A 25,160-nucleotide genomic window follows, 5' to 3' on the forward strand; every position below is an offset into this window, starting at 1 on the left:
TGTCCTGGAATACATATGGGTTGTGGTCAAAGTCCTCACTGCTGAGAGCCGGAGGTCACTGGTACTTGCTGGTAAGTACCAGTGGTGGAGGAAGTATTCAAGTTATAAGTTTAAGGAGGTTCTAGCAGATGATCTGATGGATAACTGGGGATACGGAGTCCAGGCTTTACTCAAGCTCCCCTAAGTGGGGAAGGACGACTGCTAACCTCAACTGGGGACGTAGTCAAGCAGTGGAAACTAAACTAAGGAAGGCCTAAACCTGAGTAACGTGTCATCCATGGTGCAAGCACCAGTGAATGGGAGGACCTGTCAATCTCCTTTGCACAGGTCACTGTGCAATGCTTGCCCCAAGATGCACATGGCCCCATGGCTGCTCTGGCCCCAACATATATACATATGTCTTATAAAAAAGAGGGCAAAAGCTCCATCATTAGAGTATCACACTGAGGAAACTGAGAAGTGTTAATTCAGTTCTGTGGTGATTCAGCTCCTTAGCCTTGCAAGGATACAGGTGGGGGACACAGAGGTTTGCACACAGTCTGATTGGGCTGGTATATTGACAAACCAGCAAAACAGGGTAGCGGGGCTGCTGCTAGCCATCCAGTGTTTACAGAGGAGCTCAGCAGTAATTTCAAGTACATTCACTGTGGTTCTTGAAATTGGGAAAAGACTGTGCCTCGTCACCAGTTTTGTTTGTTTGGGATTTTCATGGAGAGACCTCAGGACTCTTCTTTTTACTGGTTGTGGTTATTTTACTGCCTCAGGCTGCGAGTTTGAAGGAGACTGGATGAGGGTCAGCACTTTCAAGTTTTCTACTGGAAAACAGTGGATTGCCCCCTTCAGTTTGTAAGGCATTTTCAAAGTACCCTAAGTGAAGGAGGCTGTATATTCTGACCGCTGGACGGGTGTGGCAACAGTAGCAGTGTGTAGACTGTTATGGTGAATTTGGAGCTGAGAATAAAAGCAAAGCTCTAGATTTGCCCGTAAATTTACATTCTAACACTAATCTATGGACTTGGCAGGAGAGAGAGACATCTGGGCTACAGTGCTGCCACCACAACCTGAACCTTGAAGGGCAGCAAAAAATGGATGGCTGGACAGATGCCTACATTTTTACCCAAGAACCCCCTATCATGACCTGATATCACAACACAGAAGATGCTAATATCAATGAATGTTGTATGTTAATGTGTACTCTTGAGTGAGTATTGACTCATAAAATCACTATCACATCTCTAGGCACCAGTCAATCAGGACACAACCTAAACTTTCTGTAACTTTCCTTAAAGTCAAATGCCAAAAATACCTTCACCGGAGGTTGAACAATCTGTTCCTCTTGGATCTGTTTGCGGAAGATGGGGTCAAAAAGGAGAGGGGTGGCACAGTAGTGGACAAGCCTGGACGACTGCTTCAGGGTCTCCAAGTCTGTCCCCTGTTGACACACCCATTGGTTATTGTCACCATAGGATAAGATGATAATACTGTAGAGGATAAACTTTGAAGAAGTGATCGGATCATGATCGGACTGCACAGTGTTCACAGGCAGCTTCAGAATCAAAGATTCAGCAGATGGACACTAAATTTAATATTGTAAGAACAGGGGCTTGACATTCAGATCCAAACCTGACTATGATACGGTCACATCACATCTAATAGTAATTTAGTTCATCCACTGGCATGTTAAAAAAAAAAAAAAAAAAAATCAAATGCCACTGGAAATGGTGGTGGGCCCTACTGGACCCGGGTCAGGCTGCAGGCCTCTTCTTGGGATGTGCTTGAGTTAAGAGTGCTGTGTGCTGTGTGGGTGCCCGTTGAAATATCACATTCATAAATTTAATGCCACCACGTAACCTCTCTTGAGATGTCACTGTGGCAGACAGAAACCTTTTTAATTAGCCCAGATATTCCCCACTTTGAAACACAGCGATACTAAATGATTTCCCTGAGGAGTGAACTGTAATTGTAGCTCCTCAAAACCACAGAGTGGTGAGAGGCACCGGTCCCCCAGGTTTTGTCAGGTCCCATTAGCCACTTTCACTCTGCAGAAATTTAATACTCAAGCCTAACTTCCTGGTCAGATCCAATTTGTTGTCAGATTGCTCAAATGATGTTTTTAATGGTTTAATGTGTTAATTTTAAACTTCTCACCTTTCTGAACTAACCCATGAGCAAAAGTACAACACCACACCGGATTTCAACATCACTGATGCTCCTGCATGAGTACATAACTGTGAGTGAGCCTGCGCTTTATGGCCACATATATATGCTGTCACGTACAGCAAGTACAGGGGTTCACCTGGCTAAATCGTCATACAACCTTGACAAACTACACTTTGTATGAAAGCACATGCAGAGCCTTATGATTCTGTGTAAAGCATAACACGAAATTTTGACGTTTTTAATTCTAAAATCCAGAGAGTTACCTTTCAGAGGAGACTGTGGGTTTCGTGACTATAATTGAAAAGGTTCAAGAACAGCGAGACTTTTGAGTTCAGCTGTGTTGGTGATGCAGCCACGTTCGTCTGTACCCTGTTTCAGCAATTTCTTTTTTATGTTTTCAAATAAGCAAACAGTTAAGATAAAGTACTTGAATGAATCATGATAGACTGAAGTGAAACAACTGTTCAGACTGAGGCTGCTTGCCTCAGATTAGAAGTTTGAACCACGCATCACAAATCATAATGTCAGACAATGCAATCTGATCTGTTGATGCTGATATTTAAAAAAAAAAAAACAAAAACAAAAAACAGTGTATATGAGGGAAAAATATCAGATTGTGTCCACTTTACCCTGCAGTGGGAACATATCCTTCAACTATTACAATACTGTATTTAGATAGATAGATAAACTTTGTATACTTTATTGATCCCTTAAGGGAATTAGTTAATCACAAACATTTTGGTTATGACTTACTGAAATGGGCATGTTGGACTGTGCTGATCTCTGCTGCCAAGTCACAAACAGGTTCTCTATCTTCATTTGCTTCTCCAGTTCTGTCGGCACAAAGTCAAAGTCATTATCTCTCCACTGTTAAGTTTGATGGGCTCATTGGACAAAAATGATTATTATCATTATCATTGGCATGAGAAGCAGTTGCAGTAGTGGCAGGATTAACCTCTGCGCTCAGCAGCTTTGATATCCAAGAGCTGGCCACCATGTCGGGCCACCACGTCCCCCTCCATCAAGGGTCGGATGGTGCAGATGTCCCTCAGAGCCTCATCGAAGGGAAGCAGCTCTGAGGGGAAGTGGAGAGGAGCGAGGCTTCGGCCAGAGCTGCCCAGCCTGCCCTGCTCTTTGCTGGGCAGAGGAGGAACTGCGCTACGTAGCAATGCATCGGGTTCCATGGAGGGACTGAGGAACGGGTTAGTGTCCTGGAAAAGACAGATGGCAAGCAAGAAAGAACGACACAAATTAAATGAGTTGATAATAAATGCTGGGACAAAGGGACAACAGAAGACAGGAAAAAGAATGGCCAGCTCTACTTTTAGATACGACTGTTCCCTGAAAAGATTATCAAGGACATTTTGAGGAATGTTCATGTTTTTAATTACATCAATGACTCAGCCTCCTCATTCCATTGAACACTTCAGGGATCAACTCAGATTTCTGTACAGTGCATTCAGAAAGTAAAACAAATACAAACCCCTTCAGGTTTTCTTGTCATGCTGCAACCTTATTTAAAGATCAATTAAATTCTAAACTGAATGTCTGAGATTCTGTTCTCACTTCCAATGAATTTCTAATGATTTTAGAACAAGGCTGAAAAATAACAGAATGTGAAGAAGTGTATGCACTGTGTCTATTCAGCCTCAGGTGGTTAAAGCATTAGTCTCTGCATGGTCAGCTTTAACACTCGGATGCTACAGATCCCCAGTTGAGCCACTGCCATGACCTGTGGCAATGACCACAGGACAAAGGTGGTCAAATGGAAGTATGGTAGCACTGGTATAGGTAGGGAAGTCAAAAGTTTTCTGATCACACTACACATTGTATATTAACTGCACTGTTCTTTAGTGCTGATTGATATTATCACTGGATACTTAAATTTCAAGGAGAGTTTGTGTGCCCTGGTTGCTGTTGAGAGGAACTTTTGGGCGAGTTTGTTCAGTGGAGCAGCTCAGGGCCCAGATGCCCCAGTGTGGGGCAGAGCTGGGCTGCTCCGTGCCCACAGGCTGGAGGGTCAAACTGTGCACTGGTGCTCCCTCTGCTTCTCATCAGGACCATGACAGATGAAGCTCTGTTCAGGCAAATTTTCTGCTGCTCTGACTCTGCCTTCTGTCCGCGCTCATTAGTAATGCAGTGATGAAGAGCAGGGCCATTGGAGGGAAAAGGAAAAGTTTGGTTCTTTCTATTCTTGTGAGCTTGTTTTGTAATTGGCCATCGGCGGGGGGAAGGGGGGGGGGGTTCGCAGGCTAAAAGGGCATTTGCTCTTTCTTTGCATACATAACAAGACACTGTGTGTGACATTTTTCTCTTTTTTATTTGTTTAATCTTTTTTCATTTAAAGTCAGTGCATGCTTTATGGCAACATCACCATGACTGGACTGACCTGCTGAGGGGGAGCCCCTAGAGCAAAAAAATGCGCTGCTGGCCCCCCCACCGTTCATTCCACACATTCTGGATGTTATTCCTGTGCTGGAAAACAAGCTCAACAAAGGTTTTCTGTGTCACTATTTGATTAAACACAACTTCAGAACCATGTGAGTCTGTGTGTGTGTGTCATCATGGCAAAATGTGGTCCTGGAGACACTTACTGTAGCAGGAACTACCAGAGAGCTGGTTTTGAATACTGGTAGGTGTTTATATGCCTGTTTGCCTGTCTATCACCCACAAGTTCTGATCACTCATGTAATAATGTGGTAATGACTACTGAGGATTCATGGGTAGGAACATCAACATGTTGGTGGCTGTCGGTGTGGGTGTGATCCCATCGCAACATATTTGTTTTACACTCTGCTTTAAATCCATCATGGTCTAACATTCACCATGTTACTGTATGTGACAATACATACTGGAGGCAGATCATAGCTAATGCTAATGGTAAGGCGACACCTTAGGCTCAGTCCCTGCTTCCCTAACAACATTATTACTGATCTAATTATTGCATTTAAGGTTCAGTTTTTTCAATCACAACTTAAAGTTACTACAAGTTAAATTCAACAGTGTGAAAAAAATCTGCACAGTTGTATTGCCACATACAACTGTGACATAACAAGGCAAGTCTTTGTAGAACTGCAATGATTGTGACAATCTAAAATCATATTATAGATTACAAATCTAAGCTGATGTGCTATTTAAAAGGATGCATTTATCTCGGGTAAAGAAGCGGTGCGTCGCTGCCGGCTGGTTTTAATGGATTTTTAGAAACAGTGGGGGCCTATTACTGAGATAAGTGGTCTTATACTTCCCATGGATGTTAATGGTCATGGAGAAAATAAAATTGTTACTCATGTGTTGTCCCTATCCCCACATATGGAAATGAAAATCACTGGACTCAAAGCTAGAGACGGAGTCTCTCTGCACCACTGTCCTCTCTTCCTCAGCAGGAACACTGAGGTGGATTTTGACAGCTGACTCATGATGTTAGGGTGGAGGAGAGCAAGAGTAGGAGTGTGAAGGAAGACGGGATGTTAAATGTGCTTAGCAAACAGTTTTGCAACTGGCAGCACACTTTGAAAAAAAAAAACTATAGAGTGTGAAAACTTCCTCATCCAGACTTCTCTATGCCAGAGCTGATCATAAATAATCCCGCAGGATAAATTGAAACTGACAAGGGCTAAAATTGCTTTGAGGTAGTTAAATGTTTCATTTTGAAAAACAAGGCCATCGATGTGACAGGGCTGTATTTCCGGGGTGTGATCAGGACGACTTAAGAAAATACATAAAGAACAATAGAAGTCACATGAGTGAGAGATTTATATATATATATATATTTACACACGCATGCATGCACGCATGCACACACACACACACACGTATATACATATACACATGTATATTTTTTTGGTTTGTGCTGCCACCAGTTGCATATTGATCAACTTATTGATCAACAGCTCCATATTTAATATAGTAGGTGCAGCAGATTTGTTACTTGAAACAGAAAACCATCCTAAGTAATGGGTAATGCAGGTGACAGGAACACAGGATGGAATTTAGTGACAGCCTCTGCCTGCCAGCATTTACAATGGATGTTGATTGAAACATTTTTTGGAACATTTCATTTCCACACCTGGAACTGATTCAGTGTTAATTAAGTCTTATATGGATGAAGAAATGGTTGTCTGTTTACCTCTGCAGCAACAGCAGGAGGGGTTAGTAATAACTCACCACCTAGTGTTATTTAATCATTTCAGTATTAGACAGAAAATACAGTACTGCTCAAAGCTTTTAGGCACTTTCATTTAGATTCTTGTCCATCCATAATATCATGAAACATCATGGAGCCCTGTGACTGGCCCCAAATTCCCAAACATGCAAACAGAGGACACTGAGACGGCTTCAATCCACAGAAGAACTGAGGCAAATTCTTCAAGATGCTGGAACAACCTACCTGCAGAGTACCTTAAAAAACAGTTGCAGTTTCAAAGGCAAAAGCGGGTCACAAAAAAGACTGATCTGATTTATTTATTCACTGTTTTTTTAAATAAAAATTGTCAATTGTATTATCGCTGAAAGGATCCGCATTTAAATTTTAGCGCCTCAAACATTTCCACACTGCTGTACGTCCATCTAAAGAGAAGGGCTCTACACTGGTTGTCTTTTCAGTTTGTGTGACTCCAGACAAATCACATTTTGTAGTATCACGGATGCAGTTAGATCATTTTCTGACTTATAAAAATCACTTGTGTGTTAAAAGCAGCACTAATATTTGACCAGTGAATCAGAGTTACAAAATGCTGCTAATGCAATGACACTTTCCATCCTGTTCTGCTGCTGACTTGCTGGTAATGCTCCACATTAAGGAACTGTGTCAGTGTCTCTACCTGCTTGGAGTCCATTTCGTGGATGGGTGCATCAGAGAAGCAGTGGTGATGGAAGAGGCCCATCTTCTGGTTGAGCAGGCAATGGACGACGTGAGCCCTCGCGTTCTGCCACTTAACAAGGCGGACCAGCTCCTGGTTCAGAGACGTGCCCAGGTCCACAGACCAGTTATAGCTGTACAGGGTCACCTAAAGAAATGATGGTTGTAGTATGACATAAAACTTAAATTAAAAATAACAAAATTACTCAGAACATGCTTGAAATTAAAATTCATGTTTTATACTGTTTTTTATCCATTAATTTTATCCATTGTAGCACACTGAGCAGAAATAAACTATGTAAAATGAAAAACTAAAGCAATTCCTTGCTTCACTCCAACAATGACAAGGTTTAAGTGAAAGTGAGAGTGAAACGTACAAACTGTAAGTGCACTGTAAAGCCTCTGCATATTACACACAGCAAGAACTTCATTTGGAACGCCATACCAATACTGGGTACTTCCTCCCTTTCCTCTCATTGATTCCACAAGATGTTGGAAACCTTCCTCTGATTCTGCTCCATGTTGACATGATTCATCACATCATTCAAGCTGCCAATCTCCTGTTCTACCACAGCTCTCCATGACCTTCATTATCAGGTCAGAGCTATGGACCTGCAGTCCTTTCTTTGGAACTGGGACCAGGCATGATGTTTTCCATAGCTCCAGGACTTTCTGGTGGTACAAGCTCATGTTGAACAGGTGTTGCAGGACTCCACACAATTGGCTCCCACATGCCTTCAGTACCCGAGGGCTTATGCCATCCGGTCCAGGTGCTTTTCCGGGATGAAGCCTCTCTCTCTCCTCACCTGATCAGCAGTAAAGCTTAATGTGGCTGTACTGCTGGAAGGTGCGTGAGAGTCATTAGGTGAGTGAGGGGGAGAAGGTGTTGGGGCCTGCTGGCTGCAACTGGTGAGTGAAAGATGGGGCAGTGGCTTGGTAATAGAGCTGCTGTTGGTGGTAGCTGTGTCAAACCTATAAAAAACTGGTTTAGATCATTATCCTACTGGAAGTAGCCATTAGAAGAAGTAAATGTCACACCACCACCACCAGCCAGGACTGTTGACACAAGGCATGGGTTCATGCTGTTGATGCCAAACTCTGACCCTACCATCTGCAGCCTCAGCAGAAATCCAGATCCATCAGACCAGGCTATATTTTTCCAGTCTTCATCTGTCCAGTGTTGGTGAACCTGTGTCCACTGCAGCTTCAGGTCTCTGTCCTTGGCTGACAGGACTGGAACCTGACATGGTCTCTGCTGTTGTAGTCTATCCTCCTCATGGTTGGACGTGTTGTTCATTTTGAGAAGCTTCTCTGTTCAGCACAGTTGTACAGAGTGGTTATCTAAGTTACTGTAGCCTTTCTGTCAGCTCCAACCAGTCTCCCTCTCTGATGAGAGAGGTCAACCTCTGACCTCTCTCATCAACAAGGGGCTTCAGTCCTCAGAGCTGCTGCTCACTGGTTGCTTTTTGTTTTTTGCCCATCTGGCACCAACAATCATATCACAGTCAGAGTCCTTGAGGTCATTTCCCATCATTCCTCACTTTAACTGAAGCTCCTGAGCTGTGTCTACAGGATGTAATGAGTTGCACTGCTGCCACATGATTGCCTGATTAGATAACAACATGAACAAGCAGGTGTATAGGTGTTCCTAATAAAGAGCTAGGTGAGTGTATAAAGCTAAGGCTGTACAGTGCACCTAACAGTATAGCCAAAGTTGAGGCGTATAAACACCAGAGCAGTATAGGCGTCACATTCCTGTAGTAAAACATTATGACTGCATCTCTCTCCAGCTTCAGTTAAGACAAGTGGTCAGAGGGTGGAGACGGTTCCCATTTAACAACTGATCCATAAAGAATTACTGCATTTAATACAACCGTAGTTCACTGTAATCAAGTCTCTTATTCGCTACTTGACCTGAGGGATATTCACAATACAGAAGCCTCCATATGCTAAGTCACCTTTTTATCCAGGATGCTGATGAAAAGGAACCTCTGGCGGGGAGCCAGTCCAGCCCCGGCCTGGCTCGGACTGAACCAATCACTCTGCTCCAGAGCCTCAAAGCGCTGGAAGCCCTTATGAGCTGTGCATAAGAGAGAGAAACTCAATGAAACACCAAAGAAATACGAATCAGGGCCAGATAGCACGCTGTGGCAAATCCTTTAACACAGACTCCCTACTGACTGTCAGGACAGTCCTTCATCTGTTCCTCACCAAACTGTACGAGTCCCGTCAATGGACAGCACTGATCAACTTTTTACATGTAACTAATTATCATTTGCACATTTATGGGGGGATCTGCTCAATGGGACTATGGGAGACTTGGGGCCAAATGAACTGAATTACATGAGGATTCCCCTGAGAGGTTTCTGACGTTTGGCTGAGAGACAGTGAGAGGTTCACCTGTCAGAGGAAATAGTAATGCTGGCCTTTAATTCCAGACATTTGTGGGAGAAAAAAATTGCTGAACATGAGAAGGAAATGGACGCGTGTTTATTCTACATTCCAGTTATTCAGATCTGTCTCTGTGTGGGGGACATTGTGTCTAAGCAGGAAGGAAAGACAGCATGATGAGGTAACGTCATTGCCAGAGATAGGTTCGTATAGTATTTCAGTGTTTCAACTCTTTAAACTAAAGGTGAAAAAAGGGATTTTTTTCCATTGACTTTTGGCTTATTTATAACAGCACTAGAACTGCACTAAAACTGCACTGTAATTTAAATACCTTTGTTAATAATTATGTTGTCAGTGTTAATCTATTTTATCTTCCTTTTGTCTTTGAAAGAAAGTCATCGGGCTCTGTTTTCATGCAGGTGTGAAGCACAAAGTGCAGCTCTGTACCAGCAAAGGGGCACCCAGAGGTCTTCCTGTGACAGGTTTGGTGAAGTAGCAGGGCAAGCACACATATGGCCACAAAGGCACAAAGCAGAATGTTCAATGAGGTGAAAAAGAAGTCCAGAGTAACAGCTACAGGCTTAAAGGAATCATTGGAGCTGGTTAACACCTCTGTTCATGAGTTTACCATACGACCATATGCAAATCATAGTGCATGGTGCCCTTGGTAGGAGACCATGGAGGAAGCTGTGCATCTGAAGTTGGCTAAAGACAGTCCATGCTTTCTGGACTGATGAAACTCAGGTTGTTTGGGAAGAACATGCAGCACTATGTATGGTGCAAAAGGGATACTGCATACCAACACAGAAGCATCATGACAGAGGTGAAGTACTGTGGAGGGAGCATTATGATTTGGGGCTTTGCTGCCTTTGGACCTGAACGGCTCGAAGTTTATCAAGGTCTCTTAAAGGATAATGTCAGAGTGACTGTCACCAGCTGAAGCTCAGCAGAAGTTTGGTGATGCAGCAGGACAAGGACTCTAAGTATCGCAGTAAATCTACTACAGAATGACTTCAAACAAAGAAAATCCACCTTGTGGAGTGGTCCAGTCAGAACCAAACCATAACCCAATAGAGATGATATGGAATGAGCTCAGACAGGTTATCACAGCAGACACGAAGAACATGTCTGAGCTGAAGCAGTTCTGTAGCAATAATGGTCCAAAATTCCTCCTGAATGCTCTGCTGCTCTGATCCACAGCTAATGGATGAACTTCAGGTTATTGCTGCCAAAGGAGATTCGACCAGTTCCAAGGGTTCACTTACATTTTCCACCAGCACTGGCAGTTTGTGTTTGTTTGTCTATACTTGAGACTTAGACGAGGATCAGATCCCACTTCATGAGCAGAAAACCAGGTCACTCCAAAGATTTCGCAAACTTGGTTGGTTGGAGTGTACCCATGTAGACCTCTCTTTCACTCATCTGACCACACTTTGTGCCTCGCGCTTTGATTCACAAAAACAGGGCCCCATGTCTTTGCATACCTATACACATAGTATGTTAAATTAAAAAAAAAAAAAAAAAAAAAATCAAAAATATATATTAAGCACTATGTCTCTGTAAAATTAAATAAATGAATATAAAAACAAACATCACTTTAAAACATCCCATCAGCATCAATGTGTCAAGCTGAAAGGCAAACTTACGTGTGAACCTATTTAGCACTGGGGTGTTTTCCTCATCTGAACTGTCTTCTGTAGGCAGACAGAGATGGCACAAAACAGCAAGGCGGCATGGACAGTGAGACACACAGCTCGACACAAACTGATGTAAGCAGACACTTGCAAAATGACAAAGGAGTGTTAGGCAGCTGCTTGGATGGACAGAGAAACACAGAATCAGAAGGGCCAGCAGCGAGAAGAGCGTGTTGAAAGCTTCGACACGAAACACTCATGCTTGGACGTCTTTGTCTACTCTATGCACGAGGTGGAAACAGGTGTTAGCCACATGCTGTTCGAAGAAGTTGATTCAAGCCTTTTCACACTGTCATACACTAATTTTTTGGGGGGAGTATTTAATTCTGTTATATTCAAAGCCACTATTTCCATTCTCTTCATAGTAGTGACTAAAACAAAGAGGTTGCTGTTTATTTGTTGCATAGATAATGTTAGGTTACAAGTTGAGGCCTTTCCCACATCTACAGTAAAACAACATTTAACTGGAGTGGAGTGGACCAGGAGAGAACTACCAGAAGTCCCAGAAAGCACTGTAACAAACATCTAATTAAAACATTTTAAATGTAAATGCAACTTTAGTACATTTTGGGGGGCAGTATTGTATTTTTCAACTAACTGAAGGTATCTTACAGTTTTATTTACTAGTTTTCCTATTAAAAAATCTACTAGTAAATGATGATGTATTAAAGATACTCAGCAGTACATAAAGCAGTTAAAATTAGCATCGCTTTTACAAGCTGCAATATAATGATCAAAAGCTGACTTTTGACCATCACACTAAGAAATTGCTTCCGTCTTGTTATTTGCAGCTGAGAATTATGGCTAAAGTCACTGCAGCCTGGGTTTAGAACATCAGAGAGCAAATCCTCCATGCCTGGATTACTGTAACTGCTTATTTTCTTGTTCAAGTGAGTCTGAAATTTCAGGACTCCAGTAGGTTCAGAACGTAGCAGCCAGGCCTCTGACAAGCACTAAATGAAGAGAGCATATTAGCCCCTTTCTGCTCCATTTACACTGGCTTCCTGTGCACTGCAGAGCTCAGTTTAAGATCCTCCTCATCACATTCAGGGTCACTGTATGACATGGCCCCCTCTTATAGGAATGTATTACACTATACTCTGCACCAAGAGTAATTAAATGTCTTAAATGTCCCACTGTCCAAGCTCCAAACAAAGGAAGACCATGCATTTTCTGTTTTAGCTCCAATATGGACAGGCCTCCCCCTTCCTGTCAGCTCAGATAAGTCTGCACCACACTTTTTTTTTCTTAAAACTCATTTTATTTAATAAGATTTGTTGCTTATTCCTATTAGTTTTACACTGTGGTGTTGCTTCTTTAACTGAAGTGAAAGATGTGAGCTCTTCTTCCACCACTGACAGAGGTTTATAATTCTGTCAAATGGGATTTTCTAACTCTGGAAATTTATTTTGGCTGCAGTTATTTTGTCCTCCTTACACTGTCCAGGAAACTCCTGTGTTTCTGCGTTGAGGAGAAAATGCTCTTATTACCGTTCCTACTATCAAAAGGCCATTTACAAGAAAAGAATATTTCCACCACCTGGCTGGTTAGTTCAGTTTAGCTCATTAAATTTCATGAGAATCTATTCATAAATTTCCATGGTGTGCAAAAACATAACATTTTTGCATGTCAAAGTTCAAACTCATTTGTTGTTGCAGCTGCCTTTGAATGTTAGTACTTGTAGATGCCTCTTAGGACCTCTACATGCAGCTGACTCTCTGGACTAAAAGAAGTAAACAGAAGCGTGTCATAAGCAGGAGTTTCAAACACAATCTGACTACAGATGATCATGTTGCATTATGGATTGATAATCATTCATTTTGTATGCAGTTTGTTAGCGGTGCAGAAGCAGTAGGTGACCACTGTGGATGAGAGACCCCGGCTTCAGGCCTTACCTTGTTCTGTGCTGCAATGCCACTGGTGGAAATTTCGGCCAATGAGAATGAAGCTCCTCGTAGCGTCTGGAGGCTGGCTGAAGTTCTGGGCGAGAGAGAACGGAACAAATACATCTCCAGATGTGGGGCAGCTAAAAAACAAAACAAAAACAAAACAAAACAAAACAAAAAAAGGTTTAAGAGATGGAGAAAACCCTGGTTGTGATGTAAATATAACACAGCTGTAACACAGAACTGGTGTGAGATATTATTGCACAACATCCCTCACTGGCTTCCCACCATGTGAGCACTCCAGCATTGTTGGAAGTCATTTAGTCTATATTCTCTTATTTATAAAGCGTCTACACATAGCGTCATTCATGTGCTGCTGTAGTTCACTGTTTCACTCTAGTTCACTCTAGCCTGGCTGTGAGGGTACAGCTGCTCTGCTCCCATAGCAACCAAGGCTGCAGCAAGGGCCCTAAAAGACACGCAGATGGAGTGTTTGGAGGAAGAGGTAAACACCCAGGGTAAGCATGCAGCACCATAAAGACACTCATGGACAATTTCCTCCTTTAGTAAGACAAAAGTGAAGGGATGAGTTAGGTAAGACATAAGGTAGTGTTTAGAATTAGGTATGTAAGTGATGTAGTTAGAGGTAGAATAACTAAACCGTCTAACCATCTAATTTTGTGGTACTAGGACATGTATAGTGACAATAAAATATTTATCATTTATTATTATTATTATTATTATTATTATTTGGAAGTAAAGTAAATGGTGAATGTTTCTACATTTAAAGATAAGTCAGCAGTGAAGGTCCAACACTACTATATGTTTCCTCCTTGTTGCTAAAGACATAGTGAAGTAAAGAAACTCAAAGGCTATCTTTCAACTTGCTTTTCTTAAGCCATGATTAACAAGACACCACTATAACAAAATGTAAGTAACTTGGTTACTAAGAGGTGAGCAAGCGACTGATGACAGTTTGAGGTAAGTTGAATTATCAGCAGTTGAAATGTCATTTGAGCTGGAAACTAGAAAAATAATCCACATTTCAGCTCAAGCACCTGAGATAGCTGAAACTACCATCAACAGCTGGAACATCAGTATGTGAGCAGTGAGAGCAGTTAAAAGATCAGATAAAGTCATGTGACTATGCCAGACCACTGACTGCTAGACCTATGAACATAATAAAGTAAATATCACAACAGTATGTGGCAGTGTCACTTTCACAGTTTCCTTTTCACAATACAAAATGTAATCATGACAGTTTGGATCAATCGTTTTATACCCAGCAAAACAAACAAAACAAAAAAAACCAAAACACCCTCACCTCGTCCTTTCAAACGCCTTCACGGTTGTATCACTGGCCAGAGAACTGACCAGGCTGACGATCTCTGCTAAGATGGAGGGCAGCAGGAAGTGTGAAGCAACTTCAGCTGTGCACTGCTGAATGGAGGGGCAGCCTGTTCACCAGCAGCCCCATCAGAGGGGGACAAACAGAGATACAGAGGGAGAGGTAAGTCAGCTCACAGAATATAAAACCTCTCATTTGAGGGTATAATTCTAAAATAGATTAAAAAAAAAAATTATTAAGTTTGTAGTTTAGCCTTTGTTAACTTGTTAACTTTGTAAAATAAATCAGCATGATAAAATCAAGTTTGTACATGGGTAGAAAGGTTTTGCATTTGTAGAAAGGATTCATATTTAAAAAAAAAAAAAAAAGAGAGAGACTGTGAAGTTAATCTGTGAACAAATGACAAAGACATTGTGAAAAGCAAAGGAAGTGATTTTGTGAACAAACCTGAAGCCTGCTTCTAAAACTCAGCGCTCAAAGTTCCCACACTGTGTGTTAAGCTGAAGTTAGAAATATGACTTGTCTTAACCCTGTCTGTCACAACTGAATCTGATTGGACAGGAACAGTCCAAGCACAAAGCAGTGTCAAACTGTCCAATGAGAGGGCAAATGGTTCTGTAACCTTCATCTCCGCCACAGGTCCTGAAAGGTGTAGCGGATTTTCAAGATGGACGACGGTGACCTGGGCTACAGAAGAGTCCGTGCTGTCGTCCATCTTGAAAATCTACTAGACATTTCAGTCCTGCTCTCTGATTAGCCAATTTGATTCTGCTTTATGATTTGACTGTCATGCACCAATCAGTTTCAGGTGTAAAGATTATTATTTGCAACTTCAGCATCAAAGATTGTGGGAATTTTTAGCGCTGAGTTTTACACACAGTTTTCTGCTATATATCTGCTGACAGATGTTCACAGATTCTTTGTGTGACCTTCCCCACTCAAATCATTTTTTCCCCACACCAAATCTTTTCTACACATGTACAAACTTGAATTTCTCATACAAATTTATTTTATGTATTTTAGCTTGAACTACAAACCTAAGATTTATTTGTGAGCATCACTTTACAAAGTTGAGTTTGTAATAAGTTTACCCTTATTTAAGCCCCTAAAATAACACTTACCAAGTTTAGCCATGAAAGTGATCCATGGCTGGCAGGTAAGCTGGTAGACGGGGTGTAGAGTGCCCACATCTCCCTCCTCCAAATGAGACACCTGCCTCCTACACAGCCACAAAACATCCACACTGTATTACAGGACACAAGCTAGGCCATGTGTTTTGTATCTCCTTGACTGACTGAACGTACCAAACCATACCATACGAATCCACCATGGAAAAATGATATGATGAAATAGCTTATTTGCTACTGTGTTTTAGCCATTTTTAGCTTAAAGAGGCTAAAAAGAAGCTGCGAACACAATATACACATCCCTATAAAAATTTTGATGGGGCTAGCATGTTAGCAAAATTCTCTTAGTCTACTACATCTACTTACACATCTAGCAGTTACAGAGCCATTTCTGTGCTCAAGAACATTATTATGAAATGTGAAAACACTTACAGTGGTGGAAAAAAGTTTTCGGACACCCTTAAAATTTTACACAATCTCAAATATGAAATATTTGCAGAAAAATCTTTTTTGTATTTCACAAGGTGTGGCTGTATCAGACAGACAAACAAAACAAATGATTTCTTTTGTTTATTGTTATCAAGAAAAAAAATAGCAAAACTAAGATCTTGGTTTGTCTTCCGAGCTGTTTGTTTGTTTATATTTCTGCAGTGTGTATCCAACTACTGAAGGACTGCACCTGCACTTTCTGGCTATCTGGCGGCAGCCGCACCCTTCCTGGTTGAGAATCTTTATCTTAAGGGGTGTTTCTTGTGTTAAGTTCCTTGTTTTAGCCATTTTTGATCTTAAGAACTTTCAAATGTGCTGGTTTTATATAGACACAAAGCACCCTAACAAAAATTGTATTCAATAAAAAGGATGGTGACATTAGTGGGTCAGTGGTACCACAATACTCAAAATTTCTTAAGTATTTTTATGGAGCTGATCAATTTTAAGTTTTTAATGGCTGATTTTAGGATTGGTTTAGTATTGTAGTACTTTAACTGTGCAAAAACAAATTGCACTTGGAAACTTAAGAGTGGGGTGCATGGGGTGTCCGAAAACTTTTTTCGTGACTCCTAACACGTGACTCCTAATTGGAGAAGGGATGATCTTTTTGTGATTTCGGTCAAAGCTTAGGAGCAAGATAAGAGTAAGTAAGAATTCAATGCAGTGATGTATGTGAAACAGTGTTTGAGTTATACCCCACCTCTGAGCCTGCTCCAGCTCCACAGCAACAGCCTTCTCCTGGCTCCACTGCTGCTTTATGGTCTCTGTCTTGTGTCTTCGGCGAGCCGCTCGGCCCTCCTCCCCTTTTTCTTGCACTATATCGTCAGTTGTCTTTGGGCTCCCAAGCTCAGACGAGTCTGGCTTACTCTGCAAGGATGGAAAAGAACATGTTCAGCACTCAGAAAAGCAGGTACAGCCAACAAGGCTCCATCTGAGGATCTCAGGTGGTTCACTAGTTTATATGAACTAATAAGGTCGAAAATGTAACCAGCAGATGGATCCACGTGTGCCTAAAAAATGAGTAATTCTAAGTTAATCAAGATAATCTAAAACTCACAGGGTGCCAGTGAATTCTTCAAAAAGGAAGAACAAAAATCTGCACAAGCTGGAGCGTGTGTGTGTGTGTGTGTGTGTGTGTGTGTTTATTATTCAGACAGAGCGTTAAAGTGGTTCAAGTGGGTTGTGATGAATGCATGAATAATCACTGTTTCAATATGCTAGTCTTGGCTAAGGTTGTTATCTGAATTTCAGCAGTGTGTGGAAATGTTATAGGCTAATGATTCAGGTGGCCTAATTAATGAATCAGCATTTCCATGACCTGTGACAAGAATTTTACCTTTAAGTACCTTGAGTTGCAGAGTGTTAGCTCTGAATCTAAGACTGTCAACTCCCTGTGGATCTACAAGACCTATACAGCAGGGTATCATCTGCATAATAACGTATACTGGTAAGATTTCACTCAGTTTATTAGGTACACTGAACTAAAACTACTTAGAACACATTCTAATACAACAGTAATAAATCCTCCTTTCTGAAGGTTTGGAGGATGTAGTTTGTGATGCTGTTGAACTGTAGTGTATTATACAAAGAGATGTTTCTTTTATTCAATCTACCTTCACTGATAATATGGACACTGAAAAAAGATACGTTAAAGATATGAGGCAAACAATTCAAAGCAATACCTGACCCCTTATACCTAACTAAAAAATCTAACATTACAACTATATTTAACCCACTTATACAGCCCATTTACAGTACTATGTATTTGAGTAATGAAATAAATGCTAACGTAGCCAGTGATTAGGCTCAACAGAGCATAGTTTCACAATGTAAGCCTCTGGAGGAACTGACCAGTATGTCCCAGAAACTCCGACGTGTGCTCTTGCCAGTGGGTGTGGTGGACTCAGGTGTGCTGGTCCCTGTCAATGGGGTGCTCCCCAAAGCTTGAGTTAAGGTGATGGGAGAAGGGCTGGCTTTAAAGACCCGTGAGCCACTACGCTGCCTGGGGCTGTCCTTCGCTTCTCTTACCTCAGGCAAAGGAATCACCAGTCCTGAAGACACATTTTAGAAGGAAGTGACCACAAACAGGTAACAAACGATGTAAGGAAAAGCGATTGACCTTTTGGAGTCAGTCTTCAGATCTCACCACCTTAGGTTTACACCCTATAAACATGCTAAAAAAATGGCCTTCATCACAGCTGCTCTCTTAATTTGTCCAAATTAAGTGGCAAATTGAGAATTTGTTAGCTGTGTACATAACCTGTACTTTTATCCCAATTCCACAGCAGATGTGAGATGTTTTATCATTCCTGTACCAGCAGTGACTGATAAGTTTGTGGCCTAATGTAGAAGACTCAGTTTTAGAAAACCTAGCATATTCAATCCCCTCCTACATTTAGACACTTAGTCCAGTGGTCATGGATCATACAGATCCCTTCTTTGTAGAAGTCAGCGTCCAGAAAGTGGTCCACAGCAAAGATGATATCGTCATCAATGTCAAAATGGTGACCACTGAGCTCCTTCTTCATCTTGGTGAAGAAGTAGTGGTCTGAGGGGCCAAATTAGGTCAGATCACACCAAGGACCTCCTTGGGCGATGAACTCTTGAGTCCGAGCTGATTTTCTAGATGGAAGATGGTGCAAGATGCTCCTCTGCGACCCAGGTGGGTTTCCATACATACACAGCTTATTAAATGCTGTCTGTGCCATCATCTGTCTTGAAAATTGACTACACCTTTCAGCCCTGCCCTCTGATTGGACAGTTTGACTCTGCTTTATGACTGGCTTGCAATTGAGTTACAATTTCCAATTACCCAAAACAGAAAAACCAATAAAGTTATTAACTTCAAACTTTCTGCAGAATCACTCAAAGAGTTGAATTGCACATGCATATAACAAGAGCTGTATGAATCATCACCTTCAACCTTAGGCCACAAACTTATGAATCATCCTTCATATTAGTTTATTAGTAGTAACACCAACTTCATCCTCAGATCCAGCGGTCCCTGTCAGGCAGCCCAGTCCCACACCATCAGGACCACTGCTCTATTCAGTCGGCAGAATAGATAGGCAAAAGACTGCATGAGAACTATGGGGTTTTTTTCACTGTTGTTCTATAAATCCACAGTGAAACTAGAAAGCTCACAGTGAAACTGGGAGCCTTCAGCAATGTAAATGAAGTTGATAGGTTCCAAACATATGGTGTAGACAGTCAGAGATTTGTGTGACTTAGGTTTGGACTAGGTATCTGCTGTTCAACCCAACAGATCTCCACAAAGTTTCAGGTTTCGTGGTCAGGTTCAGGCCATTTTGTTGTGTAAAGCTTTGAGCTCGAGTTTGTTTATTTTCATTATTTATTTATATTTGAATCTTTAGTTCAGGTCTTAGTTTTAGACTCAGACTACAGAACAGACTCCAGAATTCTAGTTAGGGCTTATACATTTGCAGGAACAGAAGTATATATAAGTGGCATAACATTTAAAATAGTGTTGTTAGTGTGGACTGCCCTTTACAGTATTAGACCATGACAGCTATAAATATGTTACACACATACTTGAAGTCACCACTGATACAAAAACACATAAACCTTAAAGGTTGTGTTGTGCTGCAACAAATAAAATGTTCTACCAGATCTACAACAGCAGTACAGTATAGTGTTGTTTTTATTTTACTTACTTACTTACTTACATTATTACTTTATGCTACATAGTGTCCATCCCCTGTTTGACTGCAGACAGGTACAATACACAGAACATACAGCACAGAGGAAACAAACAAACACAATATGGTAATGGCCTCACCTCTAGCCTCTTCTTTCTGGGCTTTGGTGGCTGGACAGGGTGTGCCGAGGCAAAGAGGATTTGGCAAGACTCTGAGCTCCATGACAACATCACAGAGAGCGTGGCGCAGAGCCCCCTGCAGTTTATCGCTCAGCTGTAAAGGGCTGACGTTGCCTTGTTCCCAGATGTCAAAGCGCACATACAGCTGTGGCTCTGTTAGAGGACGAGCAGAGACAACAGAGGAGAGTTTTAATGCTCTCTGTCTGTGATTAAGTATAAGAAAACATTAGAGAGGAAGAACCTGTTGATTCAAGACATAATAACATTGTTCAAGATCCTAAAAGGGGGTCAGCGGCATCTGGAAATGTTTAGATTTAAAAAGAAAAAAAAAAAGATAAATACAGGTAAGGATAGGCTTGGGGTTAGGTTTGAGTTTCTGGTAAATGTGGTCTTCATACCAGACCAGCAGTATTAAGAATACCTTGAGACAGAGGTTGTTAATCATCCCCACCAGGATGTATTTTTTTCCTAGAAGTGTCACGATTATTCTGACTATGATACATTGATGTTTAAAAACACAGCACAGGAAGTTTCCTCATCAAAATTCTACATCACGCACAGTTTTAATATATTTTTGGTGTAACCTTCATTAGCAATATACACTAATAAAGATGAGGACATGTATTAAGACTCTCACTGCATGTTTTAAGTTTTTTTTTAGATATGTTTTAATTCACTAAACCCACAGTTTTATGTCTAAATTAAAGCCCACAGCCAAACAGCTGGAGTCTTGTTGTTTTTCTGCTTTGCGACACCAACAACAGAGTACGACTAATACTTTATTAACACAATTATATTAATAATATATTATATTATGGGAGGGGCTTATAATATTAATAAGCCCCTCCCACCACAAAGCTAATATTTAATTTTGATTCATGGCTCTGTGATGCAGCATCACACTGACAAATTAAACCTCAGGGAACAAAATAGGGGGAAAAAAACTCATCATATTCATAGGAACAAAAACCTCTTCATATATTAGAATTGTATTCATTAACCAGGATGATTTACTCCCTCAATTTTAGGGGCATTTAATATTTAGACTTTAAATTTAATAGTTGCACTGTTACCCCTGACGTAGCTTGACGTTTATGAGTGGAATGAATCCATTTTTATTTGAGTGCAGTTTATACAGTCAAATGACTCCTGACTTGCGGTAACCTTAATCAAATCCAATGTTGATATGATTCTCAAACAGGGACATAAAGCTCACTCTTGTTACAGAATGAGTTCTAAAGGGGAAGTACACTGGTTTCACACATCAAACTCAGTTTACTAGTCTGTCTGTCCGTCCCGGATCCTCCTACGCGTAAAATCTCAAGAACGCTTTGAGGTCTCTCTGTCAAACTTTGCACAAACGTTGACTGTGACTTAAGGCAGATCTGAAAGGAGGTCAAAGGGCAAGGCCACTATGACCATATTTATGTTTTGCATGGTAATGCAATATCGTAAGAACCGTTTGAGGGATGGCTTTCAAACTTTGCATAAATGTCAACTGTTCCTCAAGGATGAACTGAGTAGATTTTGGAGGTCAGAGGTAAGAGGTCAAAGGTCACGGCCGCTGTGATTGTACATTTAATTTTATGCATGCTAATGTGAGAAGAACACTTTGAAGGATCTTCTTTAACGTTTGCACAAATGTTCACTGTTACTCAAAGATGAAGTGAGTAGATTTTGGAGGTCAGAGGTAAGAGGTCAAAGGTCACGGCCGCTGTGATTGTACATTTAATTTTATGCATGCTAATGTGAGAAGAACACTTTGAAGGATCTTCTTTAACGTTTGCACAAATGTTCACTGTTACTCAAAGATGAAGTGAGTAGATTTTGGAGGTTTTAGGTCAAAGGTCAAGGTCCTGGATTCTCCTTTGCGCAATATCTCAAGAACGCTTTGAGGCCTCTCTGTCAAACTTTGCACAAACGTTGACTGTGACTTAAGGCAGATCTGAAAGGAGGTCAAAGGGCAAAGCCACTATGACCATATTTACGTTTTGCTAAGCAATGCAATATCTTAAAAACCCTTTGAGGGATTGTCTTCAAACTTTGAACAAATGTTGACTGTGACTCAAGGATGCACTGAGTAGACTTTGGAGGTCAGAGGTCAAAGGTCAAGGCCACTGTGATCTTGTGTAAGTTTTGCTTGTGAACACCCAACACTAACCTTCCCAAACATTGCCATTATCACTACAAACACCCATAACCTCTGCCTCTACATCTGCTATAAACAGGCACCCAACCGCACAGAGGCATACCACCGCTGTGTACTACTTATAGTTTTCTTATATTTTTTCTTATATACATTTTATGTCACTACTTGAAGCCATCACCCCATCCTCTCTTATTTAAATGCAGTTCTTTATTTCAATGTTAAGTTATAAGTTATCTTACTAATCTTATCTTCAACCACATGATCACTGCTTATATTGTATGTCACTGCTGTGTATTGTGTATTCGCCTGCTTTTGCACTTTTCTGCTGCTGCTGCACTTTCATTTCCATGCATGGGCTCAATAAGGTTTACTTTTCATCAGTGATGGTAATTTCATTCCTGTGTGAATGTGTGACCATGGACACACAGTAAAAAAGAAACAAGCTACTCTTCATTTTTGGAGACATCTTTTTGGGACCTTCATTTTTGCTTGACTGTGCGTTTTTGGAATTTCAAGGGCACTTTTGCCTCAAGACCCCATTAATTCATGACCCTTACGTTGTCAGTAAACTGAGCACGTTTACCAACTTGCCCTGTGTATTTAACTTTGTACTAAACAACAAAAGGTGAAAATTAAGGCAATTTTTCTTGTTTCCTACCCTTCTGACTCTTAACAGACTTTTAACCTTACCCTCTATCTAACCTTAACCACCATCCACGCCCTCCAGAGCCAGCATCCACCATATCATAGCATATCAGTGTTGTGTTTACCTGTACCTGAGCCAACAGGGACGGAGTTCACTTTAACCACCGTGGTCAGCTCATCAAAGTGGTCTGGGTGAAAGGGGCTGATGCAGTTATCCAATCTCTGCGTTGCGGCGCAGTCCTGAGGTGGAACCTGAAGGGGGCGACCGTGGACATCCACGAATGAGAGGGTGATGCAGGCAATACCTGAGAGAGAAGGAAGGTGTGTTAAAATAGACCAACAAACTTCTATAGAGCCCCTGTCACAATTTCCCTGCTTCCCTTCACTATTGTACAAAGTATAAATGTGCGTTAGTATACCTGAAAAACATAATATTTAGTTTAAACTGCCATGGCATCCATCATCTTATCCTCCTGCTCTGTCACAGCAGCACAGATTTAAAATGAACACAGTGAAGTCAAACAGTGACAGTGGAAATATCCATTTTTAATCCTTTGATGCTGGTGTTCCTCACCACAGCTGTGCACATGCTTGACCAGAAAGCACAGCTGCCCTATAACACGGCTTGCGTGAGACAGCACTGCTTGATGCTTTAGCTTTAACATGGTACTGGCTGTTATTGCACACAATGAGTAAGCAGCACCATGCACAGGATTTTGCTTTTTAACACAACATGCTTCTTATGAGTCACGGTGATACTAGCTTCAATATAAATAAATAAATATCTTTTTTCAATATTATTTATTTGACCAAATTGAGCAAGACTATAAACTCTTAAAATGACCTCATCATATGTCCATTAACAATGAGAGGAAAGCTGTCCTGTCCAACTTCAGCTTCAGTGACGGAGGAGGCTCCTCAACAATGTCGCTGACAACTAACAATTACAAGCACCAACGTCATCCACAACACTTTGAGAGGTCACTGAAGTGAATCACACTGAACTGAAGTGACTGCGCACAAATGAATAAAACTTCAAATGACTTAATTACTGCATGTAGGATTCTCTAAAAAACCTTTTGAAGAAGATGCAAAAATGTGAATCGATTTGGAAAAGTCTGCAACTGGATGATAAAACATCATCACCAGCATGTGGGGAAAGGAAGGCAGTGGGAAGATAAAAACCCCTATGAGATTTAAAAAAAAAAAAAAGCTTCAAAAATAAGGAGTTCTAAAAAGACAACCTATGATACTCATTATGAAGCAAATACCAAGAAACAGTCCAGACCATAAGTACAATAAAGTTAGACATACATTTGTTCTTCAGGCAATTTGAATTTAAATAGTGGATCCTACTTCACAGTGCAGAGTCATAGCTTTCATTTGATCAGGTTTACATCAATACGGAAACACAGAGGGCTCAGTCAGAGGGGCTCAGGAGGTTTATGAGGGCTACGGGGCTCAATGATAGGTCAAAAAGGTGCAGATGCACGTGTTAGAGTTCACGAAATTTGAACTCTCTGAAAGAACTACACAAACTGAAGTTGCCTGCACAAGCAGAGCCACTGATCACAGTGATTTCTACCAGTGGAAGCTCAACATGGCAGCTGAACGGTGCCACAGCTTTATTATTTTTAAATAGTTCAAGCCAAGTTTCAAGCTTCAATACAGTAAAAAAAAGGGAATTACATCCCAATTTCTGTAATTCTAACTGGGGATGGCAGTTTTAGTTCAGTCACTGAGAATACAGCTGAGCATGCTCCATCCATCCCCTGCTGCCTTGCTAAGCGGTTGCTCATGATGGCTGACCATGTCAACCTGGGAAATGAGGCTGATGATTCCGACAACACAGCCTTAATGGGCAGACTAACAGTGATGGAGCTCAATATGTGCGATTCAAGGCTGCCATCGTCCAGCACTGAGGCAGTCACTCCATCATTCTGAGGTTACTCTGGCCCATTTCTACTGTATGTGAGCACATCCTGCCCTACTATTATTTATTTATTTATTTATGTATGTCTTGAAAGGTTGACCGGAGAGATGTACTGGAAACAAGCACTTAAACAGATAGCACTTTTAATTTCGTTGTACTTTTTTTTGTGCAATGACAATAAACGGATTCTATTCTATTCTATTCTATTCTATTCTACTATAAAAACAAACCGAATCTAAACATAGAGGCAGTCATTCACGTTCTTTAGAACATCACATCTGAGAGTAATGTGTTTAAATCTACATGTGGCATATTCAACAAGCCTAAACATCCAAAGGAAGTATATACTGAATGTGTGTTGTGGTTGTGTTATGTTCTTTGAAGCAGGAGTCAAAGTGTGACAAAAGCCAGTCCAAAACAAATCTACATTAAGCTCAAGAGCAGAGAAACAACGGCTCAAACACCATTAACAGCACACTTCATGCACCTGGGAGGTCCATGCCAACTCTGAAAGGCGAACTCAAAGATGAACAGTTTCATAAAAAACGTATATGCTGAGGGAAGCCTTAACTGAAGGAGCTACAGCACTGCAAAAAATGTTATGAAGAAAACGAAAAAAAAAAAAAAGGAGCAGAGGAC

At 41.1% G+C, this 25,160-nt stretch overlaps 1 protein-coding gene across 1 annotated transcript in view; it reads right to left on the reverse strand.

Moving 5' to 3' along the window:
* The window catches only part of szt2 (SZT2 subunit of KICSTOR complex), an 89,340-nt gene that overhangs the window by 22,917 nt on the left and 41,263 nt on the right, over positions 1-25,160 (reverse strand). Inside the window, exons 51-63 of the mRNA XM_041039684.1 lie at positions 22,714-22,893; positions 19,756-19,947; positions 17,808-18,007; positions 16,657-16,823; positions 15,462-15,559; positions 14,317-14,449; positions 13,002-13,132; positions 11,059-11,106; positions 8,980-9,101; positions 6,984-7,169; positions 3,116-3,371; positions 2,914-2,993; positions 1,307-1,432 (exon numbers count right to left, since the gene is read on the reverse strand). Of these exons, the coding sequence (XP_040895618.1) occupies positions 1,307-1,432; positions 2,914-2,993; positions 3,116-3,371; positions 6,984-7,169; positions 8,980-9,101; positions 11,059-11,106; positions 13,002-13,132; positions 14,317-14,449; positions 15,462-15,559; positions 16,657-16,823; positions 17,808-18,007; positions 19,756-19,947; positions 22,714-22,893 (1,919 nt within the window). The remainder of the gene's footprint in view (positions 1-1,306; positions 1,433-2,913; positions 2,994-3,115; positions 3,372-6,983; positions 7,170-8,979; positions 9,102-11,058; positions 11,107-13,001; positions 13,133-14,316; positions 14,450-15,461; positions 15,560-16,656; positions 16,824-17,807; positions 18,008-19,755; positions 19,948-22,713; positions 22,894-25,160) is intronic.

This window comes from Toxotes jaculatrix, chromosome 6 (genome assembly GCF_017976425.1).
Source record: "Toxotes jaculatrix isolate fToxJac2 chromosome 6, fToxJac2.pri, whole genome shotgun sequence".
Lineage (NCBI taxonomy): Eukaryota > Metazoa > Chordata > Actinopteri > Toxotidae > Toxotes > Toxotes jaculatrix.